Source organism: Jaculus jaculus, chromosome 17, assembly GCF_020740685.1.
Source record: "Jaculus jaculus isolate mJacJac1 chromosome 17, mJacJac1.mat.Y.cur, whole genome shotgun sequence".
Classification (NCBI taxonomy): Eukaryota; Metazoa; Chordata; class Mammalia; order Rodentia; family Dipodidae; genus Jaculus; species Jaculus jaculus.
The window spans coordinates 16,456,548-16,469,645 of NC_059118.1; the positions used below are offsets into that span (position 1 = coordinate 16,456,548).

A 13,098-nucleotide genomic window follows, 5' to 3' on the forward strand; every position below is an offset into this window, starting at 1 on the left:
ACAAACCTAATTGACTCAATTTCATTTAAAAATTACCTTAGAGATCTTGGTCAACCATGTTTATTGCCACAATATTCACAATAGCTGGGAAATGGAACCAGCCTAGATGTCCCTCAACTGATGAGTAGATAATGAAGATATGGCACATTTATACAGTGGAGGTCTATTCAGAGGTAAAGAAAAACGAAGTTATGAAAATTGCAGGAAAATGGATGTATCTGGAAAGGAATATACTAAGTGAGGTAACCCAGGCTCAGAAAGGCAAATGTCACATGTTCTCTCTCATATGTGGATCCTAGGTATACATGATTGGATTTCTGTGTGAGTAGGAAGAAAACTCAGTAGCAGAGGACAGTAAAGCAGAAAGGAGCTATAACGGGAAGAAAAAGGAAGAGAGATGGTATTGTATAGATGTAAGTAGAATAGATTATTGGGAGTGAAAAGGCCTAAGAGTGGTCAGGGGAAGAGATTGAGTAAAGGAAAGGTAGAGGGAAGGCTAAACAAAATCTAAGAGGATATAAATAAATCATACAGAAACCTACTTTTTTGGACAATGAAACAATCAGGAGCTGTAGATTGTTATTAGAAAATTCAGTGCCACAGATGGGATACCTTCCAGTGAGATGTTGGCAAGGGAGGTTCCCCCAAAACATTATGCCAAGGCCATTGGTTTCCCATCAGGAATAGATGAGATGGTAAGACCCTATTGCCGAAGACTCCACATTCTTGGGCTGCAAGGCCACTGAGAAATCCTGCTGGAACTGAGCTGATAACCTCCTCCATGTATACCAGCTGACAGAAAGCTGGAAGAAGCCATTCGAAATGTAGTTAAATGGGAGAGAGAGAAATCACCAGTGAAGATACTCAACAGTGAACACTGCAAGCCTCATATTTGGCCACCAAGGCCAAATGACCCAATGGATGCAACAGTGGCACGTCTGTTATGGTGGAAACCAACTGCCCTCTAATTGGACTGGAGGCCCACTCCATGGGAGGGAATACATCCCTGATACTGAAATCCTACAACAGGGGTATTCATGAGACCTAGGGGTGCAAAGTCTGCTGCTATCTGGTTAAATGTATATACTCTGCTCACCAAACTAACCAGTAAGTACTTTTCGTAACGTTCATACCCATATATTAATGCTACTCTCACTTTTGGTTAGAGAAGCTTCTCTTTTCAGTTGGCAGTGACCCTAAGGATGACTCAGAAGGCACCATGGTGCTGAGAAGGGACAGAGGAGTGGTCAGCATTGAAATTTCTCAATCACACACCTTCTAAGGCTCAGGGTCCATTGTGGACGAGGTAGCAGAAAGAATCTAAGAGCTAAAGAGGCGGCAAAAAGAATGTAAGAGCTAAAGGAAGGGTAGGACTCCTTACAACGTGCTCCTCCAAACACAAAATGGCCTGGATATCCATGACCTCACAGTGCCCGACACTACCTACACCAGACTATCGTAATAGGGGGAAAAGATGATGACACCAAAAAGATACTGATTGAGAGGGGGAGGGGATATAATGGAGAGCAGAGTTTCAAAGGGGAAAGTGGGGGGAAGGGAAGGAATTACCATGGGATATTGTTTACAATCATGGAAGTTGTTAATTATAAAAAATAAAAACAAGGGCTAGAGAGATGGCTTAGCAGTTAAGCGCTTTCCTGTGAAGCCTAAGGACCCCAATTCGAGGCTCGATTCCCCAGGACCCAAGTTGGCCAGATGCACAAGGGGGCGAACGTGTCTGGAGTTCATTTGCAGTGGCTGAAGACCCTGGTACACACATTCTCTCTCTCTCTCTCTCTGCCTCTTTCTCTGTCACTTTCAAATAAATAAAAAATAAAATATAAACAAAAACTACAAAATTGAACTGGAGAGATGGCACGACAGCTAAAGGTGATTGCTTGCTTGCCAAGACTGAAAGCCCAATGACCAGGTTCAATTCTCCAGTACCCATTGAAGCCAAATGTACAAAGCAGCTAATGTGTACAGTTCATTTGCAAAGGCATAAGGTCTAGGCATGCCCATACCGATTATCTTTATGTATGCCCCTTTCTCTGTCTCAAGTACATAAAATAGAATAAAATGAATGCGTTTTTAAGGCACAGCATGGTGGTACACAACTTTAATTCCAGCACTTGTGAGGCAGAGGTAGGATGATCACCTTGAGTTCCAGACTACTCTGAGACTACACTGTAAATTCCAAGTCAGCCTACCTCAAGGAAGACCATACACCTTGAAAAACAAAAAAATAAAAACTAAAAATAAAGCCGAGTGTGGTGGTGCATGCCTTTAATACCAACATTTGGGAGGCAGAAGGAGGAGGATCACCAAAAGCTCAAGACCACCCAGAGACTACACAGTTAATTCCAGGTCAGCCTGCACCAGAGTGAGACCCTACCTCAAAAAAAACCAAAAATAAATAAATAAATAAACAAATAAATAAATAAAATAACTAGTTGGGTGTGGTGGCACATGCCTTTAATCTCAGCACTAGAAGGATCGCTGTGAATTCGACACCACCCTGAGACTACATAGTGAATTACAGGTGAGCCTGGACTAGAATGAGAGCCTACCATGAAAAACCAAATATAAGTAAATAAATGAACTATTTAAAAAAATTTGGCCAGGTATGATAGTGCATGCCTATCATCCAGCATTTGACAAACAGGAGTAGAAGGATTGCTGTGAATTCAAGCCCAGCCTGGAACTAGAGTGAGTACCAGCACAGCCAGAGAGCAAGAACCTACCTAAAAAAAAATAAATTAAAAAAAAAAAAAATCCAGAGCCGTGTGTAGTGGCACATGCCTTTAATCCCAACACTCAGCAGGCAGAGGTAGAAGGATCACTGTGAGTTCGAGGCACCAATACTGCATAATGAATTCCAGGTCTGCCTGAGCTAGAGACCCTACCTCAAAAAACAAACAACAACAAAACAAAAACACCAAACCAAATCCAATTATATGGGCTGGAAAGACAGTGTAACGTGCTTGCCAGCTAGGCCAAAGGACCCAGATTTGATTCTCCAGCAGCCATATCTCTGAAGTTTGTATACATGGGCTTATTCTTTCTCAAATAAATAGTTACTTGTAATTTTTTTTTAATCCAAGTACTGCCTGGCGGAGTAGTATGTTCCTTTAATCCCAGTACACATACAAAAACAGATGCACAAAGTGGCACATGCATCTGGAGTTTCTTTTCAGTGGCTAGATGTCCTGGTTGGGTGGGCATATTCTCTCTCATTGTATGCTTTCACTATGAAATACATAAAAATAAAATAAACCTTGGTCTTAAAGCCATTCATGGTGGCTCATGCCTATAATTCCAGCAACTGGGAGAATAACATAGGAGGATTGCCATGAATTTGAAACTAGCCTGGGCAACACAGTGAGTTCAGGCCAGCTTGGACTACAGTGAGTGAGAGGTTATCTCAAAAGAAAAGCATTCTAGGGCTGGAGAGATGGCTTAGCGGTTAAGCGCTTGCCTGTGAAACCTAAGGACCCTGGTTCGAGGCTCGGTTCCCCAGGTCCCACGTTAGCCAGATACACAAGGGGGCGCACGCGTCTGGAATTCGTTTGCAGAGGCTGGAAGCCCTGGCGCACCCATTCTCTCTCTCCCTCTGTCTTTCTCTCTGTGTCTGTCACTCTCAAATAAATAAATAAATAAATAAATAATTTTTTTTTAAAAAAAAAAGAAAAGCATTCTAGCTGGACATGGTGGTGCACACCTTCAGTCCCATCACTCGGGAGGCAGAGGTACAATGATTGCTATCCGTTTGAAGCCACCCTGAGAGTACATAGTGAACTCCATGTCAGCCTGGGCTAGAGCCAGACCCTATGTCCTAAAAACCAAAAACACTGCATCTCCCAAAAGATAAGCCTTGGGGCTGGCGGGATGGCTTAATGGTTAAGGCATTTGCCTGCAAAGCCAAAGGACCTGGGCTCAATCCACCAGGACCCATGTTAGCCAGATGCACAAGGGGGCTCATGCGTCTGGAGTTCGCCTATAGTGGCTGGAAGCTCTGGCGTGCCCATTCTCTCTCTCTTCCTGTCAAATAAATAAAAATAAAATATATAAAAAAGATACACCTTGATCTTAAAAATGGAAATGTATTCACATTTGACAGTTAACAACTGTGAAACCAGAAGAAGAAATCATCCATTTTGTGATGCGTTGTGCCTAGCATGCATTTTCTTTTTCCTTTTGGTTTTTAGAGGTAGGGTCTCACTCTAGTCCAGGCTGACCTGGAATTCACAATGTAATCTCAGGGTGGCCTTGAACTCACACTGATCCTCCTACCTCTGCCTCCCGAGTGCTGGGATTAAAGGTGTGTGCCACCACGCCCGGCCCTAGCATGCAATTTCATGTACAGGAATACAAACCATTTTTTGGAAGTACAACTTCCTCAATATTAGGTACAGGTGTTGGGTCTTCCATGTCCTTGGTGAGATCTTCTTGCTCATCTTCCTCTTTCTGATTTCTCCGCTTCCCATAAAGGCTAGCTTGTCTAGAACATACAACAAACATAAAATACAAACAAAACTAATTGTAGGTACTTATATAATTTCTTAAGTTCTAGCTTACTTATTCTTACAATTTATGCCCAGAATCACCTTTAAGACAAAGAGTAATCAAACAATTAGATATATGACTAAATTATACCTAATCAAAAAATCCATAAATCATTAGATATAAGAAATGTGGAGAGATATTCTACTATTCAAATTTCAGACAGGATCCTAACAGTAGCTTAAATTAGTGGAATAAAAGAACATCTGCTAAGGAAACATGGCATATTCTCTCGTAGACTATGAAGAACCACTCCATGAGGTATTTTCTCAGATACAAGCAGCTGTGCTTTCTTAGCTATTTTTATCATCCAAGTGTGAGGAATTAAAGTAGAATCACTAAGTACAGTACTCATGCATCCTATAAAATGCCAGAGTTCTCTGAAAAGCTTAATCAAGTCATCTTGTATTTTTAAAAATAATACATTTTGTACGGTTCATACAAGAATTGCAATGACTTCCTTATCTTGTGGAGTTATACATATACATATATAGGATAGAAATCATTACCTACTTCATATAATGTAACATATGCCAATGCAGACAAATGCAAACTAAGTATTACAAGGAAGGAGAGATGGCTCAGTGGATAAAGGTGCTTACTTGTCAAGCCTGATGGCCCAAGGTTCAATTCCCCAGAACACACATAAAGTCATATTCACAATATGGGGATATGTTCCTGTAGTTTATTTGCAAGAGGAAGAACCATGACTTGCTCTTATCTAAACCCTCACTCTCTTTAGAAAAATAAGAGGTAGATACAAACTATTACATGCTAGGTTAGATATGATGGTTCATGCCTTTAATGCCAGGAGGATGAGGTAGAAGGAGTGCCATGAATATAAGGCCAGATTGGGCTTGAGTAATACCTTGCCTTGACAAAAATGTAAGAAGCCGGGTGTGGTGACTCAGGGCTTTAATCCCAGCACTAGTGGCATGTCTGTTATGGGTGAAACCAACTGTTCTCTACTTGGACTGGAGGCTTGCGCCATGGGAGGAAATACACCCAATAGGTGGACCTTATCTCAGGGCAGAAGGTAAATGTCACCATGCTGAGCCTCCAAGCATCACATATTGGCTCCATAGTAGTTTTGCTCATGTCTCATCAATTTAGTACACCAGTGGAAACATCTGTCTAAGTCCAACCAAGCCACAGATGACTGAGAAGGCTGTATGGCTTCCCTCAAAAGACCTCAGGTATCACTAAAATCCTTTAGGATCAACACAAACATTGAGATTAGACATTTAAGGAATAAGGATATTAGCAGGGCATGGTAGCACATGCCTTTAATCACAGCATTCCCTCCCATCCTTGCAAATAAATGAAAAATATTTGTAAAAAAAGATAAATTAGGGATTGGGGATTTAGCTCAAGTGGGTGAGCCCTTGCCTAGCAAGCACTAGAGGCAGAGGCAGGAGGATCACCATGAGCTTAAGGCCACCCTCAGACTACATAGTGAGTTCCAGGTCAGCCTGGGCTACAAGGAGACCCTACCTTGAAAAACAAAAAACAAAACAAATAAGCATACTTATCTTAAAATCTATTCAGTGTATTTTGTGTGAAATTAATTTTTATGGCATATGTATAAATTAAATGAAACCAAAAGATTTTTAAACTTCCTTAAAAGTAATCATAGAAGACCATTTGTACAAACTCTACACATTTAATCCTAACATGACAGAAGACATGTTCCAGAGACAAAAAGGATAATTTTCACAGAGAAATTCAGAATATCGGAAAATTACAAAGACAAAAAATGTTAAGTATGTCGCTTACTGTCCAGTTAGACAAGAAGTTAACAAATTTACTATCACATGAAAATCTCTCGCACACATGCACGGGGGTTAGGAACACCAAGGATTCCAGCCTCTGCAAATAAATTCCAGGCGTCTGTGCCACACTGTACATCTGGCTTAGGTGGGTTCTGGGGAATCGAACCTTGATCTTTAGCTTTATAGACAAACACCTTTACAGTTAAGCCATCTCTCCAGCCCTGCAGCCTATAATTTCCTAACTAAAATAAAACCATAACCAATTGAGTGAGATGGCTCATTCTCATGACACACAAACTCAGGAAACTGAGGTAAAAAGATCACTAAGAGTTCAAGGCCAGTCTGGGAACAGAATAAATTCCAGGTCAACCTGGACTAGAGTGAGACCCTGGCTCAAAAAAAAAAAGGGGGGGAGGAGGGTTGGGGAAATGGCTTAACAGTTAAAGCATTCATCTGCCTGGGAAGCCTAAGGACCACGGTTCAATTCCCCAGGACCTACATAAACTAGATGAACAAGTGGGCGCATGCATCTGGTTTCATTTGCAGTGGCTGAAGGCCCTGGTGCATTCATTCTCTCTCTCTGTCTCTTCCTCCCTCCCTCCCTCCCTTCCTCTCTCAAATACATAAAGAAAATATTTAAAAGGGAAAAAAAAAGAACAATACCAAAACAGGGTTGGGAAAACAGCTCAGCAGTAAAATCAATGATTGCCTAGCGTGCCCAGGACCATGGTTTCAATTCCCATCTGTTACAAGTGCTTGCTTGCAAAGACTGAAGGCAAGAGTTCAAATTACTAGTGCCATGGAAAACGAAGTACACAAACAAGGGTACGAATTTGGAATTCATCTGCAAGAGGTCCTGGCATACACACTCATTCATTTTCATTCTCTCTCTTCCCTCACATCCTTGCAAATAAATGAAAAAATATTTGTAAAAGAAGATAAATTAGAGGTTGGGGATTTAGCTCAAGTGGATGAGCCTTTGCCTAGCAAGCACAAGGCCCTGGGTTTGGTACTCGGCCCCCCGGGGGAGAGGGGGGGACGGACACACTGGCTGGGTGTGATAGTGCAGGCCTTTAATCCCAACAGTCAGGAGGTACAGGTGGGAGGACTGTGATGAGTTCAAGGTCACCCTGAGACTACACAGTGAATTCCAGATCAGCCTAGACTATAGTGAGACCTTACCTCAGGAAAGGAAAAGAAAAAAAAAAAGACACACTAAAATAAAATAGTACACCAACTTAAGGGGATGTGTATATTTGTAAGAAGACAAACAGATCACTAGGGTGGAATGGCCTAAGCAGGGGAAGAGACTTACTTAGCAAAAGAAGGGTGGGGGGAAGATTAATCAAACTTCAGGATATTGTGAATAAGCATATGGTACCCTACTTTTTTGGATGATGGCACACTGGAAGCCACAGACTGTTACTAGAAAAATTTCACTAACAGGGATGGGATACCTTCCAGTGAATTGTTGGCCAGGGAGGTCCCTGATGGCCCCAAAACATTACAGGCCTTTGGAAAAGCTGCTGGTTTCCCACCAGGAATAGATGGTAAGACCCCATTGTTGAAGACTTCCCATGCCTGGGCTGCAAAGTCACCAAGAAATCAAACTAGACTGAGCTGAAAAACTCCTCCCCGTAGACAAGCTGACAGAAAGCTGGAAAAAAGCTGCACTGCATGCAGCATATGGGAGACAGAAGTCATAAGTGATAAAAACAGTGGACATTGCAAGCCTTAAGTTTGGCAAGCCAGGCCAAATAAGCGAACAGGTGCAATAGTGCTATATCAAGGTGAGTTAGTATAAATGATTTAAAATGCCTATCAGATAACAAAAAATACTGAAACAAACTATCAAAGGACAAGACTGCAGATAAGTCAAGGTATGACTTATTGTTGCCAAAATGTCACTGTACTTCTATTGACGACTATGGTAGATAGGTTCTTACCCTTTCTTTCCACTCTTCTTCCGGGACTCTGTGGGTGTGGGAGGGGGAGGCGAAGGGGAGTGCTTCCTTTTCCGGGCATTAGCTGATGCTTTTCTATCTCTCCTTTCTGGACTTCTGACTGGCTAGGAAAAAGTAAATGGAAGTAAGTATTGGCCAACTTTTTTAAGGCCTCAGCTCCTGGAAGCCCAAGGCCAAAAGTGAGTTTGGGGCAGGAGAGATGACTCAGGAGAAAAGGTGCTTGATTACAAAGGTGAGTTTGCATACTTGAAGATATCACCAAACCCTCTAGCTCAGAGTCAATGGAAAGCACAACAGTAAACATCCCACAGCATCAGCAATGAAGACAGTCCTGAGCTTCCAGGTGAGATACATACATCATCAGTGCAAATCTTGTCACAATCCCGCAAGTACCCAAACACTGTACCACAGACATGACCAAACTTTCCCTAACTGAAAGCTATGACAGCTCCCATTTATTACTCTCAGATGGGCAAAACATTCTCAATAACTACTAGCAACATGAAACATGTCATTGAACCAGAAGATAAAAGTCAGCTAATGCTTTGAAAGGGTTCAATTTTAAAAATTACTTGGGGGCTGGAAAAATGGCTTAGTAGTGAAGGCAGTTTGCCTGTAGAGCCTAAGAACCCAGGTTTGACTCCCAGGACCATGTAAGCCAGAAGCATAAGGGGCACATGTATCTGGAGTTCATTTGCAGTAGCTAGAGGCCTAAGTGTGCCCATTCTCTTTTTCTCTATCTGCCTACCTTTCCCTATCTCTCTCTGTCTATCTCTCTCCCTCTCTCAAATAATTAAATAAAATAAAATAAAAAATAACTTGGGAGGCAGAAGTAGAAGGATTGCACATCTTATGGACCGGGTGGATGGCTTGCTCTTAAAGCCTATGGTTCTTGGTTCAATTCTCCTGGACCTATGTAAAGCCAGATGCGAAAAGCGATATATAAAAAAGGCAGCTGGAGGGCTGGAGAGATGGCTTAGCGGTTAAGCGCTTGCCTATGAAGCCTAAGGACCCCGGTTCAAGGCTCGGTTCCCCAGGTCCCACGTTAGCCAGATGCACAAGGGGGCACACGCGTCTGGAGTTCGTTTGCAGAGGCTGGAAGCCCTGGCGCGCCCATTCTCTCTCTCTCCCTCTATCTGTCTTTCTCTCTGTGTCTGTCGCTCTCAAATAAAAAAAAAAAAAAAAAGGCAGCTGGAGAGATGGCTTAGTGAGTGGTTAAGGCATTTGCCTTCAGAGCTAAAGGACCCAGGTTCGAGTCCCCAAAATCCATACAAGCCAGATGCACAAGGTAGCACATGTGTCTGGGCTTTGTTTCCAGGGGCTAGAGACCTTGGCATGCCCATTCTTTTTCTACTTCTCCCCAGTCGTTGTCCAAACACAAATAATCAAGTACAATATGAATGTTTTTTTCTCCTTGGGTTTTTCAAGGTAGTGTCTCACTCTAGCCCAGGCTGACTTGGAATTCATCATGTCTCAGGGTGGCCTTGAACTCACAGCAATCCTCCTACCTCTGCCTCCTAACTGCTGGGATTAAAGGCGTGCCCTACCACACCCAGCACAATATGAAATTTATAAGCAGTGCATGGTGGCCCTTGCCTTTAAGCCCATCATTTGGGAGGCATAAGGGCTGTGAGTTCAATGCCAGCCTGGGCTAGAGTGAGACTCTACCTCAAAAAACCAAAATAAGCCAGGCGTGGCGGCACACGCCTTAAATCCCAGCACTTGGGAGGCCGAAGTAGGAGGATTGCCGTGAGTTCAAAGCCACCCTGAGACTACATAGTGAATTCCAGGTCAGCCTGGGCTGGAGTAAGACCCTACCTCGAAAAAAAAAAAAAATAAAATAAAATAAAATAAAAATAAATAAACAGAGCTGAGGAAATCACTTAGTGGTTAAGACATTTGCACTCTAGGTTCAGTGGACAACCTGTCTAAAAAATAAGGACGGAGGGAAGGGCCTGGAGAGATGGCTTAGCAGTTAATCCTTTGCCTGTGAAGCCTAAGGACCCCAGTTCGAGGCGTGATTCACTAGTATCCACATAAGTCAGATGCACAAGTTGGCACATGCATCTCGAGTTCATTTGTAGTGGCTGGAGGCCTGGCTGTGCCCTTTCTCTGTCTCTGCCTCTTTCTCTGTCGCTCTCAAATAAATAAAAAACAAATAGGGAGGGCTGGAAAGATGGCCTAGCAGTTAAGGCACTTGCCTACAAAGCCTGACTCATATTCAACTCTCCAGGTCCCACTTAAGACAGACGCACATTGACAAAAGCATGCAAAGTTGCATATGCGCACAAGCATCTGGAGTTCAATTGAACTGGCTGGAGAACCTAGCACACCAATTCTCTCTAGCTCTCACTCTTGATCTTGTCCACAAATTTTTTTAAAAAAAAGCCCAGTCTGTTGGATTTTCCTAAGAGAGAAAGAAAGAAAGAAGAGGTAGAGGACTGGAGGAGTGACTGAACGAGCAGAATGCTTGCCTAGCATTCACGAGGCATTAAATTTAACCTCAACCATGGATAAAACTGGAGGGATGGGCACCTGTAATCCCATCACTAGAGATGGAAGCAAGGAAGATCAACCCAGCCAGTTTCAGGCTAGTCAGACATGCACGAGACAACTGTCTCTCAAAACAATCGGAAAAATAAGTAAAATTGAAGAAGAGACCAGAAATTATTGGCCTTTGGTCTCCACTCATATGCCCACATGTAAATATACACTCACAAATCACATATGCACATTCAAAAAAATTTTTAAAGCTTCGATCTCGTGTACAGGATCAGCTGTACCATTGATGAAATGTAACACCGACATTAAATCTTAATGATCCATTCAGATTTCCTTTCCGTATTCTGAGATGCAACCAGATGTTTCTTACAGCCACTGAATGCATTTTTTTGTTCATTTGTTTGTTTTTTCAGGTATGGTCTCACTCTAGCTCAGGCTGACCAGGCATTCACTGTAGCCTCAGAGACCTCAAACTCAGTGACCCTTCTCCTTCTGCCTCGAAAATGCTGAGATTACAGGCATGTGCCACCACAACCAGCTTTTTTTTTTTTGAGGTAGAGTCTTCCTATCGCCCAAGCTGCCTTAATTCACTATGCAGTCTCAAGGTGACCTTGAATTTACAGATCATTCTACCTAGGCCTCCAGAGTGCTGGGACTAAAGGTGTGCACTACCACAATTGGCCTGAATGACTTTAATATGTGCATAAGATTTTATACATAGTATTATGGACATAGCAATTTATCAATGAAGATAACATTTTGAACATGAAAAGAAAAAAAATACCTCTTCATTCTTTGTTGAAATTCGCTGGCGAAAACTCACTGGCTTCCGGTTCTCATCCACTTCATAATCTTCCTCATTCATCCATTCGTTGAAAACATCAGTGTCCAAAATCCATTTTGCATGAACCTAAAGCCACAAATAACAGCATAAATAATAAAAGCACTTGAGATTTTAAAGTACTCTGAAGAAAAAAGGTTAAGACCCAAATGAAAAAGAGTTAAGACACAATACTATGGCTGGACAGATGGCTTTGAGGTTCGATTCCCCAGTACCCATGTTAGCCAGATGCACAAGGTGGCCCATATGTCTGGAGTTCGTTTGCACTGACTAGAGGCCCTGGTGTGACCACTTGCTCTCTATAATAATAAAAAATAATAGAACCATGTAAGCCAGAGGCACAAAATGGTACATGCATCTGAAGTTTGTTTCAGAAGCTAGAGGCCCTGGCAAGAACATACTCAGTTTCCCTCTTTGTTTCTCTTTGCTTGGAAATAAAACATTTTTTAAAAATGTAGTATGGGGTTGAAGAGATGGCTTAGCAACTAAGGTGTTTGCCTGCAAAGCCCAAGGATTCCACATAAGCCAGATGCACAAGGGGTCACATGCATCTGGAGTTTCTTTGCAATGGCTGGAGGCCCTGGTGTGCCTGTTCTCTCTTTTTCCCTCCGCCTTTTTAAAAAAATATACTATCATACTCAGGGTGCACTGTTTCTAAATGTCTCAAAGAACACCAAAAATGATGTTCAATTCATTCCTCCCATTTCGCTCATGGTCTAACCCAGCCTTGTATCCCTGTTCAACACCACTGAAAAACGAGGTCTTCACTGACACGTATGCATCATTCTGTAGCTCTGTGAAAACTACTGCTCCACATCGGCTTGACGGCACACTCCAACAGTCTCAGCATTCAGTGGGCTGAGGCACACGATCATTAGAAATTCAATATTAGCCACTGCTACATAATGAGTCTAGGACAGCCTGGGCTAAAGAATATCTGATACACTGCTCCTAAGAATATATAAGTAAAAGCACTTGTTAGAGAGTGGTGAAAAAGGATTATTAAAGAATCATTTTCTATGCTAGGCTTGGCAGCACACACGTTTAATCCTAGCACTTGGGAGACAGAGGTAGGAGGATCTCCAGGAGTTCAAAACACCCTGAGACTACATAGTGAATTTCAGGTCAGCCTGGAGTAGGGTAAAACCCTAACTCAAAAAAACTAAAGATTCATTTTCTGTCTATAAACCCAGTTACCTTCCATGGCTTTTCTGGAATGGGTGGATCTTCAATTTCAGCGTCAACGTCATTACTATGGACCCAAGTATCATAGCTATAAAGAAAATGGGGGAAAAAAAAAAACCTAGAGTCAAAGTTCATTCATTAAAATGGGCACAATAATAAGGTATTTTAAAAATATGTATTGAGAGACCTGGAGAGATAGCTCAGCAGTTAAAAGACATTAGCTTGCAAAGCCTAATTGTCTATGTTTAATTACCCAGTATCCACTTTAATA

At 42.2% G+C, this 13,098-nt stretch overlaps 1 protein-coding gene across 3 annotated transcripts in view; it reads right to left on the reverse strand.

Moving 5' to 3' along the window:
- Smarcc1 (SWI/SNF related, matrix associated, actin dependent regulator of chromatin subfamily c member 1) overlaps positions 1 to 13,098 on the reverse strand; it is a 136,060-nt gene that overhangs the window by 88,778 nt on the left and 34,184 nt on the right. For all 3 annotated transcript variants that reach the window (XM_045136268.1, XM_045136267.1, XM_045136269.1), the window contains exons 8-11: positions 12,840 to 12,915; positions 11,586 to 11,711; positions 8,282 to 8,403; positions 4,377 to 4,501 (exon numbers count right to left, since the gene is read on the reverse strand). In XM_045136268.1, the coding sequence (XP_044992203.1) occupies positions 4,377 to 4,501; positions 8,282 to 8,403; positions 11,586 to 11,711; positions 12,840 to 12,915 (449 nt within the window). The remainder of the gene's footprint in view (positions 1 to 4,376; positions 4,502 to 8,281; positions 8,404 to 11,585; positions 11,712 to 12,839; positions 12,916 to 13,098) is intronic.